General features: G+C 45.7%; 1 protein-coding gene across 2 annotated transcripts; it reads right to left on the minus strand.

The window, feature by feature from the left end:
* Positions 1-956: 956 nt before the first annotated feature.
* SNX8 (sorting nexin 8) lies at positions 957-16,192 on the minus strand. 2 transcript variants are annotated; one of them, XM_054270747.1, is made up of 12 exons: positions 16,144-16,188; positions 15,090-15,163; positions 8,433-8,623; positions 7,895-8,012; positions 7,474-7,595; positions 7,036-7,116; positions 5,935-6,095; positions 5,416-5,548; positions 4,248-4,316; positions 3,371-3,520; positions 2,870-3,019; positions 957-2,149 (listed from the first exon to the last, which is right to left on the minus strand). In XM_054270747.1, the coding sequence occupies exons 2-12, from the start codon at positions 15,121-15,123 to the stop codon at positions 2,036-2,038; spliced, it is 1,323 nt and encodes a 440-aa protein (XP_054126722.1). In that variant the 5' UTR covers positions 15,124-15,163; positions 16,144-16,188; the 3' UTR covers positions 957-2,035. The 2 variants fall into 2 exon arrangements, with proteins under 2 accessions (XP_054126722.1, XP_054126721.1); XM_054270746.1 differs by lacking the exon at positions 15,090-15,163 and having other exon boundaries at positions 16,144-16,192.
* Between the last annotated feature and the right edge of the window lie 5,045 nt (positions 16,193-21,237).

The raw sequence follows: 21,237 nt of genomic DNA on the forward strand, positions 1-21,237 counted from the left end.
TCTAATCAAGACACGGTCAAGCAGAAAAACCTGTTGTACCATGCCCGAGATTGCATCTTCTCTGTAACTGGACTGTAGAAACATTTCCCTCCCCTGACAGTTTGCTCCAGCTTGTGAGCAGAATTTCTTCTGCATCACTTAGGAAATCTGCAGGAGAGAATCAAATCTGTCACAGCCATTTGCAGTTCATCTGTCTCACTGGACAAGGCCCATGTGCAGGAGGGAAGTGAGTTAACATTTGAATTGTTGGAAAAAGCTCTTTAATGCAATCTGTGCAAGGTTGGCTACACACTGCTTAAGGCCTAGCACTCAAGGAATTCACCCATAGCAGTGTATTTACTCCATTTTGAGGAGTGTGAGTAATGGTTATTCAGTCTCCTAAAACTGGGAGACTTATCTTGCTCCTAGCTGAAGAAACTAATCCAGAATTTCCATCTGGGCTAGGAAGAGTTTCATGTTGCACTGAAATTTCTAAATTAAAAAAAAAAAAAAATCAAATCAATAAGCTTTTGTGATTGGAGGATTTAAATATACTTCCTGGTAATGGGGAAGTTCCCCAGTGGGAAAATACTGTAATGATTCTGATTAACAGCACGCACTCATCCTTGTTAATGTGCTTCCTTTTTTACCCATTCGAGGAAAATGCTAAGAAGCCAAGTCACAAATTCCCCTTTGGGAGCTATTTTGGCCCCAGAGAAGTCAGGTTCAGGGAGTCCTGTTCACACAGAGCTTTGCTGCAGACGTTTGCAGTTTGATTATCAGTTTCTCTGGAGGATGTGCACATTTCCCCTGAGGTAACACAACATGCATGTTCTCCCCCTCTGCCTCCCAAGGCAAAGCCACTGGAGATGCAAAGTGGGGAGTGTTTAGTCCCTTTATCACAACCACAAACCATTCTGAAAACCCCATTACCAAGGGCTGTGGTCTTTTTAGAGATGAGAACTTCCACTTAATCATCTACTCTCCTTCACAAACAAACATACTGCAGTGCTACCCACAGCCAGGAAGAATGACAGTAACATCCTGATAATACTGAACTTTTGCTAATGAACTTTATCAGCACTGTGTTCCAGCCTGCTGGTGCAGTAGGATACTTCTGATATTACACCAAGGAAAACACCAGCCTTTGGGTCAGCAGCTCTCCAACAGATCTGAGCAGCTACTCACCAGATGGAGGTCAGAACCTCCAGAAAAAGTAAACAAGCTACCTTGTAGCTGTTCCACTCCTGTAGTACAAGGGATTTACAATTAAGGAATGTTTTAGTCAATTATTTTCTCATTTATGCCAGGCAAACTCCTCTGAGTTCCCAAACCCAGCTGTCTTTGGCCCCAAACTGAAAAATATGAGCAAGTCCCCAGAGCGCCCTTCAACCATGAAGGGAAACAAACTGACAATAGTCCATCCAGCACCATCAGGAAAATCCCTGTCACAGAGCAGCACTGACCCCTGCCCAGCTGGGTTACAAAATCCAACCACTTCATTCATTTTGTGCTAAGGTCTAGCAGTAAGAAATCAAATCCAGACACCTACAACAGGATGGGGGATGGCTTTCAGCTTTCCTCATGCACACACGTCCCTAACACAGGCCCTCCAAGGCATAAAAAGCAATTTATCTCCACTACAAGCAAGTGCTTCAGCTATCCTGTTCATCTCAGCACTTGAGAGACGTGCAGAGATGTGTCAGCACAGCTGCAGATAAACACCACTGGAGGACTGTTAGTACAAGATGCAGAGGCCCCAGCAACAACAAACCCTGCAGCACTCGCTGTGCCAGGCCCTGTCCCGACCCACGAGGAGTGTCTGCAGGAGAATGAACATCAGCTCTGCCCCAGGGCATTGCAAAATTACAAAATTGTCTCCATATCCATTATGTTCTGCCCCACATCCAGTCTGTCTAAATCAGAGAGCAGCTCAAAGCAGCAATATTAAAAAAAAAATAAAAATAAAAATAGCTGTTTTGGAGGATTCATTGGAGGTAGAGGTCCCACCCCTTCGTTGATTGCCCTTCTTGCTCCGTGTGGGATGCTTGGAACGTTAATTGGAAAAGAAGTTTCCCTCTGGAGGTGAGAGTGGTGGAGTTGGCATACTGCTGGATCCCACAAAAAGGCAGCTCAACTTCGGCTTCAATTCATTCCAAACTTTACTCATCTGTGAGTGGAGAAGGAGAGAGAGCAGACATGACCACACAGCAGGTAACAATCTCCCCACATGGAAATTTAGCAGCAGTCTCAGACATACAGAGACAACAAATTTGCTGAAGTATTTTCAGGAAGTTCACTACACCCAGAATGTTCCTGTCAGACCAGTGCAGCTCCATGAACATTCTCCTGAGCCTGTATGGAAGGGAGATTTCCCTTCATCAAATTCCTTCACTGAAAGGATGGAAGGGAGCTGAAGGAGAAAAGATTTTTCTAATATAACCAAAGCAAGAAAATCTGTATATGGAGAATATTAAAGGGTTTAACAAAAAGGAGTTTTCTAAGTTTTAGAGCAAAACCTGGAAAGTTTTCTTGTCATACAATATGTTGTGTAGCTCAGCAAAAAACCAGATTAATCTAACAAACACACATCACTCATTACAGAGTAGAGATTGAATGGTTTGGTCTTTTTCAACTACTCACAGGGTAGAGCCAGATACAGATGAGAGAAGAAAAGAAGAAAAAAAATTGCTGCAAGAAGATACCATGTTTTAGAAGGGTTAGAGGCCAACCCTGATCCTCACCCCAAACTGGAAAAACCTCAGGGAACTTCCTAAGCTATGAGAGAGCCCAACTGCACAGATGATTAAAAGATGAAGGCCAATGGGTGAAAACAAATCCAATCAAATTCTCATTCATATTTTGAGAAAAAGAAGAGTCTAGAACTCACCTCTTTGTGACCCTGAATCTGGGAGTTGACAAAGGCCCCCAAAATGTGAGATGTGAGAGGCAGGTAGATGTGGATGAGCTGTGTCTCCTGGTGCAGGCAGTACAGGGAGAAGTAATTCCGCAGCTCCATGGTTATGATGGCGTTTTCTTGCTGAAAGAAGAGGAACTCAGTGACCAGAAAGAGGATGGGGAAAAGGAGAAACAGGAGAAAACAGCATTCCTCCCCATACCAGCGATTCAAACACATACCAAAACCCTAAAAAGGCAGTTCCTGAACCCATTTGATACAGCAGGAATTACCCTTTCCATCATGCAGACTGATGCTTCCCACAACTCCTGCGAATTATGTGCTACCAACACATTTTCCACGTGGCACAGTGGGGAGCACAGATTTCCCAAAGCACAGGCAACGCTCTCAATCCAAAAACTGTCTGCAAATGCGACTGAGTTCCAGAGCAGCACCATTAGAGCCCAGTCCCACCCTTTGCTCTGCCTGCCCTACCTCCACAATCCGAGACTCCAGCTGCTCCACCGATTCTGGCTCTTTGTTCTGCACAGTGGCACTCATCATCTGCTTCTTCATCATGCTGTACTTGTGCAAGGCTCGCTGGTGCTTGTGCAATACCCCCTTCTCGTGCCTTTCACACAGGTCCTTTGTGGGAAAAGAAAACAGCAGTGGGGCCAGGAGTCAGCAAACACACAGCCAAGTACACCAGCAGCCCACACGTGTGGTCACACTTTGTGTCATTTCTACGCTGCAGATTTTTGCTCCTTTGTTTTCAAGAGGGTCGAAAAATGCCAGTAGCTAAGAATTTAAGAAACAAAACTGCTTGAACCCAGACCAGTGAGCTTAAGAGGCAACCTGGAGCATCACTTCTGCCAACATTTTGGATCTTATCAGGCCTCTTTTCTGACCTTCTCAGTATTAAGAGCTGGCAATTAATTAAAGTGCTGGCTCAAGTCCTTCAAATTCAGTCCTGGCCTGGGAATGTCAGGAGCGGCTGCCACATACAGCTGAAAAAGTCCTTTCATTCATAACTGAACTCATGTCTCCATGAGCAAATCAGTAGCAATCTAGTTCACTGCTTTGACTCAAAAGCAGCCAAATATAAAACCAAAAAGTTAGCTGATCCATGCAGTTTAACCAGTCATATTTTTAAATTCCTCGCAGAGTTTGCTCTTTGGCAAGTCCTCATCATCAGATGAGCTATCAGGAAGAGCTCCTTGTGGCCAAGAGCCACTCCCCTGCCTCTGCCAGATGCCCAGTTTGCCTCTGAACTGGCCTCACAGACAGTTTTCCATCCAGTTGGCGTTACACCCTCTAAAGAGCACAAACTTGCTCTAAACAACTTTCTTGTTGGCAGAACAGCAGAGCTCACTTTATAGGACTGGAGTAAATCCAGGAAAAGGTTCAACTTCTCCACCACATCATTCTCTTCCTGTTTACCCTAGAAAACAAGGAAAAAGTACATTTTACGTCAGCCTGGCATCACAGCCCTTCACCCCCCCCACACCACGCAGGCTCTCACTGCTCTCTCCAGGGCACATCAGAGCTTACACAACTGCATCAAAAATCTCTCCAATGGCACTGGGGTGTTTAGTCTTCAGTGTGCAGAACAAAGACCTGACTGAGGCAGGAACAGCTTTTCCAACTGACTGATCATTAGAACAAGAGGAGTTGGTTTCACAGGCCTGCGTGTCAGTCCTTTCAGCACACTCTGCCTGGAATTCCCTGCTCTTGCAGATTCCTCCAATCTTTCATCTTCCCTTCCTACAAAATAGCTAATCCATTAAAACTCTGAATACCTGCATGTTCCCCATAACACTTCACGCATCAGAAGGCAGAGATGAGACACCAAGACAAATTTCACTGCCATTTTTTTTTATTTTATAGAATACTCTCTTCTTCCTCTATCAATAGAGCTCTCTGAAACATAAACTCCAGCAAAAGAGACCTGGCCTGACTCATCTACAAAAGCACACTGACTGTTTTAACACAATGAGATGAAGAGCACTGAAGACAAAACTATTACTTTTCCTTCCCAGAGTGTCGTGTCCTCACATCATTCTGACAGTCATTACCACACTGTGCACTTAGACTGGAATGTGATGCTTCTGTCTGAATGATTCTCATGTAACGTTTAAGTACATGAATTAAAGTACTGAAAATTTGATTCAGAAGTAAGTTATTCTGGGTTCTCTGTAGCAGATTAATAAAATGGAACATGGCACTTTTGGACAACTCACCCTAATAGTGAGCTTAATGTGTGCAGTAACCATTTAAAATTAAGAAAGGAAGCAGGTTTTTTCTTCCTTTCCCTTGCCTGTTACATTTTTTCCCCATTTAAACACAGTCCAGGTATTTCACACAAGCTTGAACAAGCAGGCTGTTAGTTGAGGATGTGAGTTTGGACTGCAATCTCCCTCTTAACTCTTGAAGAGCTTATGTCCACAGAGCTCATGATTCAAGATAAAATTCAGGGCAGTAATGTACTTCATTCATGTTACAAAAAGGAAAAAAAAAAAAGACAAAAGTAAAGGACTCACCTGCTGCACAGCCTTATCTGCCAGAAGTGCAAATTCAACAGACAGACCCTTCAAGGCTTGTTTGAGAGTCCCCCATGCGTTGTTATTCAAAGCAGCCCAGGAAGGAAGTGGAGTAGTGTCTGAGCCCAAAGCACTGAAAGGAGAAAAGCAATGGTCACATCTAGGAGACAAATTCCACTGAGCAGATAAAGTTATTTGCAGAGAGCAGTTTCAAATCTGCCTAAATAGCCCACAGTGCTGAGCTACTCCTGTCCTATCTCAAATGCAGAGTTAACTGTGTACATAGTGGGGAGAGAGACAGTAACACAAGTACCTGAATGTGAAGGTATTTCTGTTTTCATTCCTCACTCTATAAAATGCAGCTTTAGTGAAAAGTGTGTATTTCCTTCTTTTATAGAAGGAAAATTGATTATGTCCTACAGCATGCATTAAAACACCCATTTTTACCAGACCATTTGCAACAGTTTTGAGTTCTAAACCAACATCAGAAACCAGCAAACCCTGTTGCTGCAAACCTACCTGAGCTCCTTCCCAAATATGAGGAGGTCGGAGGCGTTGTCGATGGCTCGGGAAGCGATTCTCTCCGCACGGTCCCGGAGCTTATAGAAGCTGTTATAAATATTTCTGATCAGCTCCCTGCTGGCAGCAAACTGGGCCTGAATGTCAGCTGGGAGGAAGTCCTGAAGGAGTACAGAGGGATTACTGCTGGATAAATCAGAGGCACAGCACAGTCCGCAGAGAGGGACAGGCTTCCCTCCTGCGCTCACGCTCTCCCTCTGTGCTCTAACAATTCTGCAGAGATCAGTTTCCCATTTCGGTGTCCAAGACACATGTCACACAAACAGCCCTAATTTTCAGAGGTAGAAAGAGGTTCATATACCCAGCATAGACAGAATTGGCAAAATCTGCAATTCTTCTATGTAGTTAAAAGAACATTTGTGAGGTTTCAAGCTCACAAGTTCTCATCTGATCCTACTGGTAACTCCCAGCCCAGTAGAGTCAAGCACAAACTGAAAGTTCAGCTTTTTTTTGACCAGTTTATCACTGGTAAAAGCCTGAATTAAGCTCCAGTTGCAAAACCTTCTGCAAGCACTGCAGGAACCTGAACAACAACTTGCTTTGAAATTGCTCAATGAACACAGTGGATGTGTACTTAAAACTTGTCATAGCAGTAATCACTGGGATAAACAGATATATGGAGAATTTATAACTAGCTTTTCCATAACAGTCCAAATTGCTCTCCCACAGGGAGAGAACAAGACAGAATGAGGGCATGAGCACAAGGGAAAGACATCAATCTAGACATTACCTTTTAAATTGTGCAATTTGTGCATTTGATTGTTATGCAAGTACAAGTAATTACAGAGAAACGAGTTCTGAGCAGGATTCATTGTTTAATCTATATCATATTCATGAGCCAGAATTTAGCTAGAAATATCAGGCCCTTAAGAGTCAAAAGTTTATTTGATCTTTTCAATAAAATTACAAGTCCTTCAAACTCTAGAAACAAATATCTCCTACTTAAGGTGTCCATCACTGCACAAATGCCATAACTGAAGCACCAGGAGAAGAAAGCCATTTAAACCAGAATAACATGTTGCAAGAAATTCATATACATACCTTGGCTTGGGTAGCTAATCTGCAAGTCACAAATTCATCTCCTACTCCCTGGACCAATTCCCTTAGCTTATTCTGTACATCCTGGAGAAAATATAGAATCAAATGAGCATGAAGGAACTATGAAAAAACACAGGCAGTTCATGGAGGTCTCAGATATATTGCAGCAGCAAGGCACAACTCAGCAGACACAGCTTTACCCAGGTTAGATTTAATTTAAGGAAAAGCATAATCTCTGCCTAAGAATAGTTATAATTTTCAAAATCCTACACTCCTGGCATTGAGTGAAATTACCTTCCACTTTCCACTGTGGAAACACCTACTGAGAGAAAATTCTCTTCCTCCCAGGGAGCAAAGCCATGCAGGTTAACAGCAATCCTGAACGCTGTGGCAGTTACAGCAAGACTTGCAAGCTCAGGACTATTGCTAACAAACACTCACTGAGCCGCTGAAGGACAGGAAGAGTTTCAAGAGCACATCTTCTGAGAAGGGGGGGTGCCGAGCCACCAGGTTTATGAATCGCTTCAGCGCTCTCCTCCTCGACTCGATGAACTCACGATCAGCTGCAGGAAGAAACATGAAATTTCAGCTAATGTCCCTCACATGGCAGCTCAGAAAGAAAAAAGAAAGAACTGCAGTAAAATCCAAAGAATGGATGCCTATAGTCTGTCAGCTCCCACAACCGGACCTTTGGTTATAAAGACTTATAAAAGCAGACTGACCGCCTGAACAAATATTCTCAAAGTTGGTTGAGGCAAGCAGAACCCAAGACTTTCAATCTTTTAAACATTTCTTTTCAACACTATCACACTTGCAGCATGCAGCAAACCCCCTGCAGCCCAAAATGCAGATGCAGGTTTACCTCCCAGCACCCTCTTTGGGGGCAGTGCAGGCACCATGCGGTACGGGAACTTGTGCAGCAGCATCTCGTGGAACACCACAAAGTCGTTGTATCTTCTGTACACCGAGCACTTGAATCTCTGCAATTAACCAGGGGGATAAATCAATGCACAGCTCACACAGCAGCACCTCAACAATTTTTTTTTTTTTTTTTTGCACTGTAAATACAATTTCAGTTTGAAATACCCAGCTACCTACACCAGTTTGTTACAAAACCGTTCTGTTTCCATTGTCACACACCTGCTTTTGTACAGAGCTCAGGTTTTCAAGCAAGTGAACTTGCAGACCATCCTTCACAGCTCAGTTAGATGGTCCAATCTGCAGATGCCCAAGTCAAGAAGGCCCAGTGCTACCGCATTAAAAATCAGCCCACACAACTGGTCTGCTTAAAACCAGCATCACCCAGCACACCTAAATCTCCCAGGACTTTGCCAGCAGAAACTGCACAGACATTTTTAGGAGGATACATTCTCAGCAAGCCCAAAGCCTTTTCACATTACCTTGCTGGAAACCTCATACTCCACATGTTTCAGGAAAAGGCCCTTCTTCTCAGGTATAAGCTCCACCTGCACACTGTCCTTGCTCAAGAGCTCTTGTAGGGTGTGGGAAAGCAGCAGTGGATTTCCCTGGGGCGTCTGCATTAGAAACTGTTCCGCTTCCCTTGGTTCATTTACTGGAGGCTTTGCCAAATCTACAAGACAAAAAGGGAAAAAACAGTAGACCTGATAAGATATAGTAAAAGAAGTAGCCTTAAAATATTCTGTTCCTGTGCTTGGTGCTGCCAGAGTGGTGCAACGCCACCAGAAGCCCAGCCAGGCCACTCCCCTGGGAGGTTATGCTGCTTCTCACACGTTCACATCACTGGTACCTCCCTGCTCACAACAGCCAGGGGCACCACCAATTATATCGAGTCACAGAGACATCTCCACTAAGCAAAGGATCACAGGCCAAATTTGTCCTGTGAATCAGCTAAGAGGCCTGCATTTCCTGTCTGTCCAGCTCCCACCACAGCAGGATCTGCCAAAGTGAACGAAACCCTTGCTCAGCACTTCTGGATCCTGCCTAGAACAACTCATGGAAGGAAAGAAAAATGTGTCCTTCTACCACGCTGCAGAAATCTAATCCATTAATTTTGCACATCATTACAAAGGAAGGAGACACTTCATTTGACATAATTTTATTAACTCTATGACAGTGTGCTACAGAGAGTGTGAATTACAATAATTGACTATGTCAACATACTTAAGTTCCAAAGCAGAGGGAAAAGGTTCCTATTAAGGGCTCCCAACCCAACAATTCCTCAATCACAGCAAGGGGCAAAATCTTTCAAACTTACCTATTGTCTTCCATTGCTTGTAGCTAGAAAACAAACAGCTTTTGACAGCAAATTTGGCCATAACTGGGCAGCTTTGGACAGTAACTGACTCTCAGATGCAGAAGTGAAAGAAGATGGCTCTTAAGAATGTGGCCCCAGAGGACAAATGACATCAAAGAAGGGGCAAAGCTGATGACTCAGAGTGTTCTCTTATCAAGTGCCTGACTGCAGCCTGTTATCTCACCCTGACTTCATAACTGCATCTATTATGTGACTGTAAACTAAGCTTACATTGTTTTTCAAAGCCATCCTTTCTTTTCTACACATTCCACACATAGGAAATGGTGTGAAAAATGAGGGTACAACCCTGGGCTCTGTCACTCCATGCCTGAGTTCTGCTCTCCAGCCTGGAGCAGCTGGGTTGCTTCCTCTCTGTAAGAGGCACATTGTGAACAAGCTCTTTCATAAAGCAAGTCAAATCCATGATGAAAGGTTCCTAGAAAAGGTAGGATTCATTATCCCTTCCTTGCCATTGTGCAGAAGTTCTTAAATATATCTGCAATTTTGAGAACACAGTAACACCACAGAAGCAAGAAGCATTTCTTTCAGCTTCGATACATAGTTCAAAAAGTTGTTAACTGGGTAACAGATTAACTCAAGGAAGATAAGAGGTCATAGCCTTGACTTGAAAGCCCTGACCTCCTCCTGATAAAGATTTCCTACCTGCTCCTTCATGTGCCCTAGGCCCTGATAAACAGGGAAAACAAGCAATCTTTAATTCTTCAGATTTATCACTTCATAACAGACACTTTGCTATTTGTTCCATTAAATGACTTTATGAAACCAAACCAAATCCAGGACAAATGACCTTATCCCACATGCCTCATCAGGCTTCAGATTCCTGCTAATGTGACTCAGAGAAGCAAGTCTTAACACCTCTGCCTTAATAGACACATCAGCTGCTAACCCCACCTATGGAGCAGCTCCTAAAGATTTCCAGCTACCTGCCAGAAATCTGCAGTAAAATAATACAAACTAATTCAGTGTTGATGTGGGATATTGCTGGATGACGTGATAACACCTGTAGAGCACAAGACATCCTGGACTTCCAGAGCAGCAGCTCTCTGGGTGCCCACCCTGGTGATTTTTGGGTTTAAATGCTCAAGACACACCAGTGAAATGCAACCCAGGACAGCAGATGTTGTTACTCCTCCAATGCACACACACAAAGCTCCCTCCAGAGAATTCCAGAGCCTTCTGTGAGGCTCAGCCACTGGCTGATGTTGCAGAGGCCTCCCCCAAAGGGGGCTACTCAAAATGCACCCCAAATAATCCCCCAAGCAGCGCCAATCTGTGCTCACACAACATCTCCTCCTGCCTATTGAGTCTCTGCTTCCCATCCTTCTGCTGGACATCAACAGCACAAACCACCCCCTGAACTGGGCTCAGCATTGTCTGGTTAACTCCTGGAACCCCAAAGGCAAGAGACAGGAATGAGGAGAAAAGATGTATAGGGTGAACCATGAAACCATCACTGTTCCATCTTTAAGTCCCAGAAACAAAGTGATGCTGAGGACTCTGAAGTTTCTTACGGGTCTGAACCCATTACCCAGCAGACATCCACAGAGTGATGCCCCACCAGGCAAGAATCCACAGTCCTTTGTCAATTCAGCCATGTTGCCCTTTTCTTGGTAATTTCTCCCCAGTTTTTATCAAATTATTCTCTAAAAATCACCTACAGGACATGCCTTCTCTTTATCAGCAGTTCACACTCTTGGCTCTCCCTGAAATATTCTGCAGCTTCTTTACATCTCAACCTTGTCTAAATGTGTGAAATCACACAAACCAGACAACCATGCAAACAAGTTTGAATAATTACCGTTTAATTAATAACCTCAGCATGCCTGGTATCAACAAGACAGAGTGAATCTACACCCACAAACACAGCTCTGAGAACACAGTAAAATGACTCGGGAACAGCTGTTAACCTGCTTTAGGAAATGCTTATCATGGCATTAACACCAACCCTACAGAGCAATATGTACTGGAGCTATTCTTCAGCCCATTTTTCATTCTATTTGCTAAAGAGTCTATTTGGGAACAGCCTCAAGAGCCCTGGCCAGGAATGGTGGATAATAGTGGGAACTCATTGGTATGAGCTCCTGTGTTCAGGCACTAAAAGGATTTACATGCATTGTACCAGAACACTTAAAACTTCCCATCACGCAGCCTCTGCTGCAGAACAGCTAATTTTGAAAACATTCCCTTTGCTTTCAGCAGATCATTATCTGGTAAAGTTTATATAGAGACAGCAGCAAGTGGATACAGAAATGAGGTATGGAATGGTTCCCCTGGAACACTGGGAAGCAGACAAAATAAAAATCAGCTTTTTCCTACAAGCCAGGCTTTTGCTACAACAGATTCTCAATCTGTTGTCAATAAGGTATCAGGAAGTGGCCTGATACAATTGAAAACAAGTTGATATAAAAGTTAAAAATAATACGTACAAACATACATATGCAAACAAGACAACAAGATAACAAGAATTAAAAGTCTGAAGAAGCATTCAAAGCATGGCCTAGTTTTTGTTTGGTTGTAAAGGAAAACAGCTATGAAAACACTGCATAATACTTTTTTTTTTTTTTTGCAACAAATCAGATAGCCTTTGGACTGAAGGGAGTTGAGAAACTTATCCAGAGAAAAACTGCAATAGAAAATTTCTCTACTTCATGCTTTAGTTAGTGCTCAACATTCATTACTCCACTGATACAACTGGGCAGCAATCTGCCTTCCATGGAGTTAGCAGTTTCCTCCATCCAAATTTCCAAAATCATGCATTTATGAAAGCCAGAGCAAAACTCCAAGTATCTGCATAACTGCACAGAGTTTTCACATGTGAGTAAGCACATCCAGGGCTGGAAGCACAGGTGGTAAATCACAACATTGATCTCCCTTCCCTGTTTAAGCTCTGTCAATCAAATTTGGAGGCCTTATCTCCATTTTACAGATGGCTGATGCTACCAACTCCTTATTACACCAGGCAATAATCAGATAAATTTATCAGACATGCTTAAGTAGGTGGTGCCACAGAATTACTTATTATATTAGTAGCATTTTTACTAGAAGGAGAAAGGAGCCTGTAAGGAAGCAAAACCTTCAGGAAAAGCAGCTCAGATCTCTCCTCCATCATCACAGGCCACAGCTGTGCAGAGCAGAGGGATCCAACCCACAGGAAATATGAAAACTGACTGTTTTTGTGCACAGATACCTCAGATTCTTCCCTGGAAAAAGCGAGGGCTCCATTACCAACTCCTGGGCCAGGAACACTAAAACAGCAATGTAAATATCATTCATCAGCATTTCCCTTTCCTTTCTGTCTTCTCATGAGAAGCCCCAGGAATTATGGAAATGCCTCTCCCCCTTATCATGTCAAAAACATTCCTCCATAATTCCAGAATCCAGCATCCACATCAGCCTCCCTGAAAGCTGGTGCAGATTTCAACTACAAATTCAAACAGATTCCCATCCTAGTTCTCATTTTTTAAAATATTACATAATTTGAAATCCCCTAAAAAAAAACAAACAAACAACATAAGTACACCAAAAAAAAGCAAACAAAACTTTTTTCCTATTAAAGGCTTTACGTATTTTTTGAAATAACTGCACACTACTTGTTTGGGTTGTTTTGAACCATGCAATTCTTATTTCAAAAAGAAGAAAGCAAAAGAATCACCCTAACAAAGCTAAGTGCTGCACAGCTGTGTGTTCAACATGGAAAGCAGGTCTGTATTTCTTACTGGGTACAAGAAAAGTTATCATATTTAGCTTCACTCTAATTAAGAGTCTCCTTCTTTCTCCTTCCCAACAATTCCCATGTAAATACAAGCTACCCACAATGTCAAAACAAGATAAAATAGCACACACTCTCATAAAATTAGATGCTGGAAACAGGCTCCAACATTTTGTTTTTCTCCTTTAAAAAAACCAAAACACCACTACCACAGATGCCAAGTATGTTCTCTGCACTAGTCACTCTGGGTTTTCTGGGGTTTTTTCCTTTGGTTAGGTTTTCCTATTTCCCCTTTTTTAGTGTTGCAGGTAGTTTGGTTTTTGTTTGGGAAGGGGTTTTTGGTGGTTTTTTCCAAGTAAGTTTAAGATAGTTACTCAGCACTTGGTGCTGCTAAAGATGAAACAGAGAAGTTATGCCTCAACTCAAAAATAGATGAGACTATTTAAGCTTTATTTAGTAATACTTAAAAAGCACCTGAATTTCTGCAGTCCCCTGCAGCTGGAGGCCTCTTGCTGCTTCTCAAACTACAACAATCCCATACTCCAGCAGAAAAAAAAACCCCAACACCATCTTGTCACACAGATTTACTGTGGGTAAAGAACTAACCTTAAGGCTCTTGCCCTGCTCTTTTACTATGCTGTTAGATCATCAACTGATTCATCTGATTCCCCAGGTCTGGGGAACACATTCCATTCACAAGTCAGCCATGAGCCACAGCCCCCAGCTGCAGCAAGCACAATAAAGAGAGATGCAGCTACTTTGAAGAAATAACAGGATTAGCAGAGAAAAATCCAACCAGGAATGTGCCCTAAGATTACAGGGACAAAAAGTCAAATGCTCGCTAGGGCTGGTTCCCAGCAGCTCAGTGGATGACTGCTAGGCTATCATTTTTCAAAAGAGGTTGGAAGTGTAAAAATTCACACCCAAAAATGTAACCCAGCAAGCAATAACCCAAACAACTACTCTGGGAAACTTTCACAAGGACGTTTTAGCCTGACTACAAAACTGGCAAGTTTCCACATCCAACCATCCTTATAGAGGTCAAGAATATCCCATGAAAATTAATATATTTTCTTTGTTTTGTTTCTCATTTTCCTTACATGTTTCTCACCCTCCTGATTATGCTTGATGCTAATATTTAAGCATTAAAAATGGCATTGCCACTCCAGACCCTACAGGATCCCAATGGTCTTTTCACACATTTTATAGTTAAGCAAGCTCATTCTTATCCCAAATCCTGTTGAAAAGCAATTATTAAAGCTCTCCTCCTTTTGTATCAATTCCATATGCCTGCAACTGGTAAATTTTTCTCCCTCAACCTGCACCAACCCATAAAACTTGAAGACTGTGGGGGAAATCATGTGCAAATTATATTGTCTGTAACCTGTACAGCCTCCCACAGGCTGAACACCCAGTTAAAGGTTTACATCAGAAGAAAAGGAGACACCTCACTCCCTACACTGCCAACACCTGCATTACCTCCCTGCAATCATTGCAAAACAGACTCACATGGAAGCAAAAGGAAAAAAAAAAAGTCAATAAAAGCCACTCTGCAGAATTGACTTTACAAGCTGGACATTATCCTTTTTTTCTTTTCTCTTCGATTGTATTAAAGTACTTCTACTTTTAGTACTGCTAAATCCAAACCACAGCATTTGTATGTGCCCTCAAAGGGGAGCATCAGTGATACCTATCAGGACTCTCATTACTGTGTATATTTCACTGACAAGCTGCTGGTCTCCAAAAACAATTACATATGGGTGTGAAACTTCAAAGACCTCTGAACCTGCATCATGATGCTAAAAATAAAAAACATTGCTGCATTCACAGCATTATTTTTCTTTAGCCAAAATCATTATGTACCCTCTCTCAGTGTTCATCATGAACTCTGCGCCAAAGAAAACCAGGTTTTCTAAAGAAGGCTGAGTAGGTAAGAAAGGTACAGAAGCACCACCACCAGAAGTTAATCAGTTCAAGAATACTCTACTTGGAGACAACTGTTTTATCTCTATAAGGCTCCTGAAGCAGATGGTAAATCCATAACAGACATACCTGAGCAAGCTCTCTCTTTGGTACAGTAGGACATTTTTTCCACAAAGGCTGCTGTTCAATATGTTACATCAGTCCTGGACAGAAATATTCCAAAATAATTTATTTATAAGCATTATGTGCATCGGGAGCATCACAGGCCTAACAAGAGCCAACTCACAGAGGGTTCTAAATACAATCAACCAAACCTTTTTTCTACGCATTAAGCTTACCTACTTGTTTTCTTTCCAAACCGAGCAAAAAAAATAGTATGGACAGAGCAGGTACAAAAGTTCAACGACTTCAAAGAGAACTTCTAAAAGTTTCCTTCAGTTGAACTGCTAAAGGAGTCTAACACGTTATTCCCTCAATTCACCCAGGAGCTCCCTCCATCTCTCATTTCGCAACAAGCGCTGGCAGTATTTGGCTATGAGTTTCTTCATCCCAGCCCCAGCTGCACGCTGCTGGAACCCCAGCGCTGGGAGCCGGCGCTTTCTCCGCGGGCTGTGCCGGCTCGGAGCGGGGCTCCGGGACCGCCGAGCCGCTGTCCCGCTGCGGGAGGGTCCGAGGTGCCCGGAGCCCCCGGGCGGGCACGGAATAAACTCGGTGCGGCACGGAGGGAGCGCTCGGCCGCGTCACTGCCCACGGCAGAACTTCGGGACCGCGCCCGCGTCCAGCCCCGCACAAGGGAGCGGAGCGCCTGCGGCAGAACCGGGGCGGCACCGGGCAGGTAACCCCGGCGGCCCGGGCGCTGCCTGCTCCTTCCCCGCTCCTCGGCACGGGGAGGGACCCCCACGGCCCCGGCGCTGCCGCTCCTTCCCCGCTCCTCGGCACGGGGAGGGACCCCCACGGCCCCGGAGGGCAGCGCTGATCCCGGCCGTGAGCAGCCACCGGGCGGGCCGGGGCCAGCGGGGTCCGGCTGCCCCAGGGGGCGAGGGGAAGGCGGCGGCGCTTCCCCACAGCTTTTCTGCTTCCCCGCAGCTTATTTGCGTCCCCGCAGCCCCGACCCCGGCGCGGAGCCGCGTCCGCTCCCGGGCGGGCAGCGCAGGGCGGGCGCGGCACCCGCATCCCCCCGTACCTGCGGCCGTGCCCGCGGGCGGCTCTCCGTCCATCGCGGCCGCGGTCATGTGAGGCCGGGGCGGCCGCCCTCCCCTTCCTCCGCAGCGCCCGCCTGTCAGCGCGGGCGGGGCGGGCGGGCAGAGCCGCCTCCCGCGGGGCCGGGGGCGAGGGGCGCGGGGGGCGCGGTGCGGCGGCTCCGCCCGGCCCGGCTGCGGCTCCAGAACTGCGGGGCTGTGTCAAATTGCAGCGGGGCTGTGTCAAATTGCAGCGGGGCTGCGGCCCCGGGGCTCCGGACACGCTCCGGCGGGGCAGCGAACCGGCCCCGCCGCTGCCGGGAGCGCTGCGAGCGCCGCTGAAGCGCTTCGGGATTAGTAACGCATCTCACAAGGATCTTACGGCGTGTAAGAGTGATCGGCTCATGGGTTTAATGCGGGATTATTCCGAAGTATAACTGGTTTAGTTTTTGAAATCTGAAAAGGAGTGTTGTGAAGTTCTAGGAAAAGTAGGTAACTGGCGAGGCTGCGCTTTGGGATTCCTGTCACACAATCTCAGAATCAATTGGGTTGGAAAAGAGTTTGAAATAATTGATTTATGACCGAACAGCACCTTGTCACCCGGCCCATGGCACTGAGTGCCACGTCCGCTCTATCCTGAAAGAGCTCCAGGGTCTGTGACTCCTCCACCTCCCTGGACAGCTCATTCCAATGTCCGATCACCCTTCCTGTGAAAGAAATTCCTCCTGATGTCCAACCCAATTGTTGGGTCTCACAGCTTGAGACTGTGCCCTCTCATCAGATTAACTACTCCAAGTTAATTCTGGTATATTTTCTTTACCTGAGTTCCTTTCCCCATGGCATTTCTGCTGCCATCTAGGACATTAATCAAGTTTCCTATGCTCAGTATTTTTTTATATTTTGCATGCACCTGGATTTTTGGTTAATTTGGTAGAAATGAACACTGAACTATTCAGAAAAGCACAAAAATATGAATATTTGAAATGCAAATACACCTTCCAAAATTGCATAAAAACAAGAACTCCATGTATGAGCACCTCTCATTTTATTAGTGATTTTTTTTTTTCCCCACTTCCTGTACTTTATTAGTCAGGAATGATATGGTTGACAGTGGTGAAAAAAAAAGGTGCATGTTTTGTACAGTGATTTTCCTAAAAACACCATCAGACACAAAAAAAAAACCTTATAGATTTTTGGACCTCCAGATTGAGACGTTACAATCCATAAAAATGCTTTACATTTTCAACGTCCAAAGGATTGGATGCATTCCATAATTAATATTCCTGATATTTCTGTATCATGGGAAGCTAAATATTCACCTCCACTGTATGCAGAGAGAACTAAAGCAGAAAATGACGAAGTGAGAATTATTTCAGGGGTAACTGTGACCACCATAAAAAGTTTTTGTGCAGCTACCAAGATGTAAATGAGTCGAGTGATTCTCCTTTTCCTCCTCCCTCGGTGCTATTTCAGCCCAGTCCCCACGAGCGTGGGTGCAGACGAAAGCTGTGGATAAAATTAAAAAAGCATGGCATTATTTAAGCTGAGAGGCCCTTCAAATCATGTTTGTACAGCAGCCCAGCAGAGTTCTGCCTGCTCAGCACTTCTGAACACCGCAGGATTTTTCGCCCATACAGCATTTTTGGAGAAAATGAATGGAGGAATCAACATGTTCTCATTCAGCTATAGATTTTTGATTGGTCTGTACTTAAGCTAATAGCATAACTATTTATTTGGTATAAATAAGATACTCTGAAACTGAAGATTGCTTCGGAGTCTTGAAGAAAAATACCGTGGAAAATAATTCAATTGCGGAAATAATTTTTCAACGGGGCAGTTGAAAAATTGAAAGATTTTCAACTGCTTGATGTAAGTTATTGAACACTTCTGTATTTGCTGTTACTGCAGCAATAGCTTCTGGAAAACCTTGAGCATAAAGAAGAAATAAACACCGAAGAAAAAAAAGGACACATGTCAGAGAATCACAGAATGGTTTGGGTTGGAAGGGACCTTAAAGATCAGCTTGTTACAACCCCATTCTGTGGGCAGGGACACCTTCCACTATCCCAGGTTGCTCCATGCTTCAGCCAACCTGGCCTTCGACACCTCCAGGGATGGGGCAGCCACAGCTGCTCTGGGAAATCCATGCCAGGGCCTCCCCACCCTCACAGGGTAGAGTTTTTCCTCATATCTAATCAAAACCTACTCTATTTCAATTTAAAGCCATTCTCCCTTGTAAAAATCTCTCTCCATGTTTCTAGCAGGCCACAGTCAGGTCACCCTGAAACCTTCTCTTCTCCAGGCTGAACAATTCCAATTTGCTCAGCCTTTCCTTCCTTTCCATCCCTCTGATCGCCTCAGTGGCCTCCAAGAGTTCCCTGTCCTTGCTGTGCTGACCGCAGAGCTGGATGCAGGTTCCAGGTGACAAAAGCAATGCAGAAATAAATCCCTACCCCAGGCCCTGCCTCACAGAGTGTCATTCTGGGCACGTCCTGTCAGGATTAGATGAAATTTCATACAAGAATTTGCTTACTCCTTCAGAATTCAGTTTAGGAAACAGAGCTGTCAGCTCCACTATTCTCAGATCACCTGCACGCAATAAAATTCATGAGGCACTGCTGGTTGGAGAGCTGGGTTATAAAAAGCCTTTCCTGCAAGATTTTTTTCCCCTCAAATTTCCCATTGATTGGGAGTTTTGCATGTGGAGTACTTAAAGGAACAGGCTTCAGCTGGCAGTGCCAAAATCTGTGTTTTTAAAAGCTGTTCCGCTCTCCCTCAGATTGCTGAGTAAGGGCTGGAAGGAAAAAGAATAGCGGTGAGATAGGGCAGGGACTGAGGGGAAATTTCAACAGAGAAAGGAAAAGGAGAAGGAAGGAAGAGCAGATAAATCAAAAGCTGCTGAAAAGCAGAGGAAAGTGCAAAGAGTCAGGGAAAGGAGAATCCAATGTTCAAATCCGCTGCTTAACCAAAGGAGTGGAAAAGTGCAAACAGGAAAAAGGGCAACTGCAGAAATTGCACACTCCAGCAATACAGACAACGGTGGGAGTGGTGAAATAAAAGCAGCCCAGACCTCATGCACACCCCTGGAAAAGCCATGGAATACTGAGGAGCCAGCAAGGACCATGGATGCACCATGTCCTGCTTCCTCACATTTGGAAAAGCACATGGCTGCCATGGCAGGAAACAGCACCTTGTGTTCACCTCAGAGTCCGCGCTGGGGCTGAGCGGGGAGTCAGGGGCTGGTCAGCCACCACGAGGTATCGAGGGGAAAAAATTGCTGCCCCAAGGGCCAGTCATGGTTTCCACTGATGGGAGCTGCCTTCCCTGGGAAGGGACACGGGGACACACTCAGCTCGGGAGTGGAGTTCGGATGCCATCGTGTGACTCCCTGCGACATTACACAGCTGGCCTGGCTCAAACACCGCCCGAAGAGCTGCTCAAAACATCCAAGATGCTGCAATAGACGACAAAGTCTAATTTTTTTCTGTACACTACCTGCTCTGCCCTTTTGGGTTTTTTTTTAATGCTGGCATTGTCTGTTTTGATAATTGATTGAAAGCATTGGGATAAAAAAAGAAATCCTACTCAAAAGGCAAGTGTTCGTCTCTAAGTTTGAACAGATGAGACATTTCTTGAGAACTTTTTCCTCTAAAATTGTCACCTCAAGATGCTATCCGAGGCAAATTCCAAGTTCTCTGAGCCACTCTGAATATACTTTATAAATATATATATATATATAAACACACATGGTGACAGAAGTCACACTGCATGTATCCACTTTGAATATACAATATATACCATACATATATATATAAATATATATATATATATATAAAAACACACATGGTGGCAGAAGTAGAAAACACTTCATGCATTTTTTGGATTCTTCATCAGCCTGAGGTGCCCGGGACAGAATGCGAAGCTTTAATCGATAATGTGGGGTCACATCTCTCAGGTCAGTCATGTTTGTAGCCAACGTGAAGAGAGGAGAGCTTTATCAGTTCAGAAACCATTTAAAAATCACGCTAAAATGCCAGGAATGACCCCTCAGATCGCTGCCCTGTGTGTCCGGCTGCACCGGGAGGGAGCTTTAAGGCTTCTCGCGGGGCACGCAGAGATGCCACAGCACGGCTACTGTCATCTTGTACCTCAGTAAAAATGTTATTTAAAACCCACAAAGGTCACGGTGGGATAGAACAGCTCTCAGCAGCCGCCCGGCCGCGGCTGCCCTCAGATCCCCCGCCGCTCCCGGCTCCGCCATCCCGCCCGGCTGATGTGGCGCTACCGCCGGGCCCTACCACACGGCCCCGCCGCCGCAGGGGGGGGCGCTGACCCGCCGCCCTCGCCGCGCCCCGGCACAACCGCGTCGATGTCGGCGAAGCACCGCGCGCTTCCCCCTCTACATCAGCTTGGTAGCGTCCACGAGCGCGCCGACTGACATCGGGCGAAGCCATAGTGAAAGATTGTAGGGGGACAGTAGGCGAGTTTCGTGCCGATGCACTGTCCTTTCACCGTGGCGTTGTCCTGTCACCGGCTGCCCAGCTCCGGGCAACGACGTGTGCTGAGGGAGGAGGTTCCACAAGGCATCAAACCAGTTAAATGTAGCGGCGCCCCCCAAAAAATGGTTCGGCCGGACCCCACCTCAGTAGAATGGAAGGCGGCGCCATCTTGGGCGCAACCATAGCAGTCACGAAATAGGGGTGGCAGACGTGTAGTGGGGTGAGAAGGTAACGAAGCCGCCGCTGGCGGAGCGAACCGGGGCTGGCAAAGGCGCCGGAATCGCCGGTGCGCGGCGGGGAGAGAAGGCGGCGGCGGGCGGGAGCGGCGGCGGGGACAGCGATCCCCCTCTCGCCCTGCGCGCGGTGGTAGGCGCCGGCGCGCGCGGGCCGCTGGGCCTGGCGCACATGGCCCGGCCGTAGGAGCCGCCCCGCCCCTCCCCCGCCTTTCCCCGCCGCGCTCCGGACGGGACCGACACCGGCACCGAGAGCGAGAGCTCGCAGCGAGCGCGCGGTACCGGGCACCGCACACCGCACACCCACCGACACCCGCGCACCGCACCCGGGCACCGCACCCGGGCCGGGCAGCGCCGCCGCCGCCGC

The sequence above is a fragment of the Melozone crissalis genome, unplaced genomic scaffold (assembly GCF_028551555.1).
Source record: "Melozone crissalis strain CALT ecotype California unplaced genomic scaffold, PUWL_Pcris_2 ptg000012l_1, whole genome shotgun sequence".
Classification (NCBI taxonomy): domain Eukaryota; kingdom Metazoa; phylum Chordata; class Aves; order Passeriformes; family Passerellidae; genus Melozone; species Melozone crissalis.

Bases quoted from the DNA above. Each gene is read 5' to 3' on its own strand.
- SNX8 (XM_054270746.1), bottom strand. From the start codon at position 16,192: ATGACCGCGGCCGCGATGGACGGAGAGCCGCCCGCGGGCACGGCCGCA. The intron at 5,549-5,934 runs GTAGGTTTGCAG...TTCTCCTTTCAG, and splicing joins ATATTTGGGAAGGAGCTCAG to TGCTTTGGGCTCAGACACTA. The intron at 2,150-2,869 runs GTGAGTTCTAGA...CTCCACTCACAG, and splicing joins AGATTCAGGGTCACAAAGAG to ATGAGTAAAGTTTGGAATGA.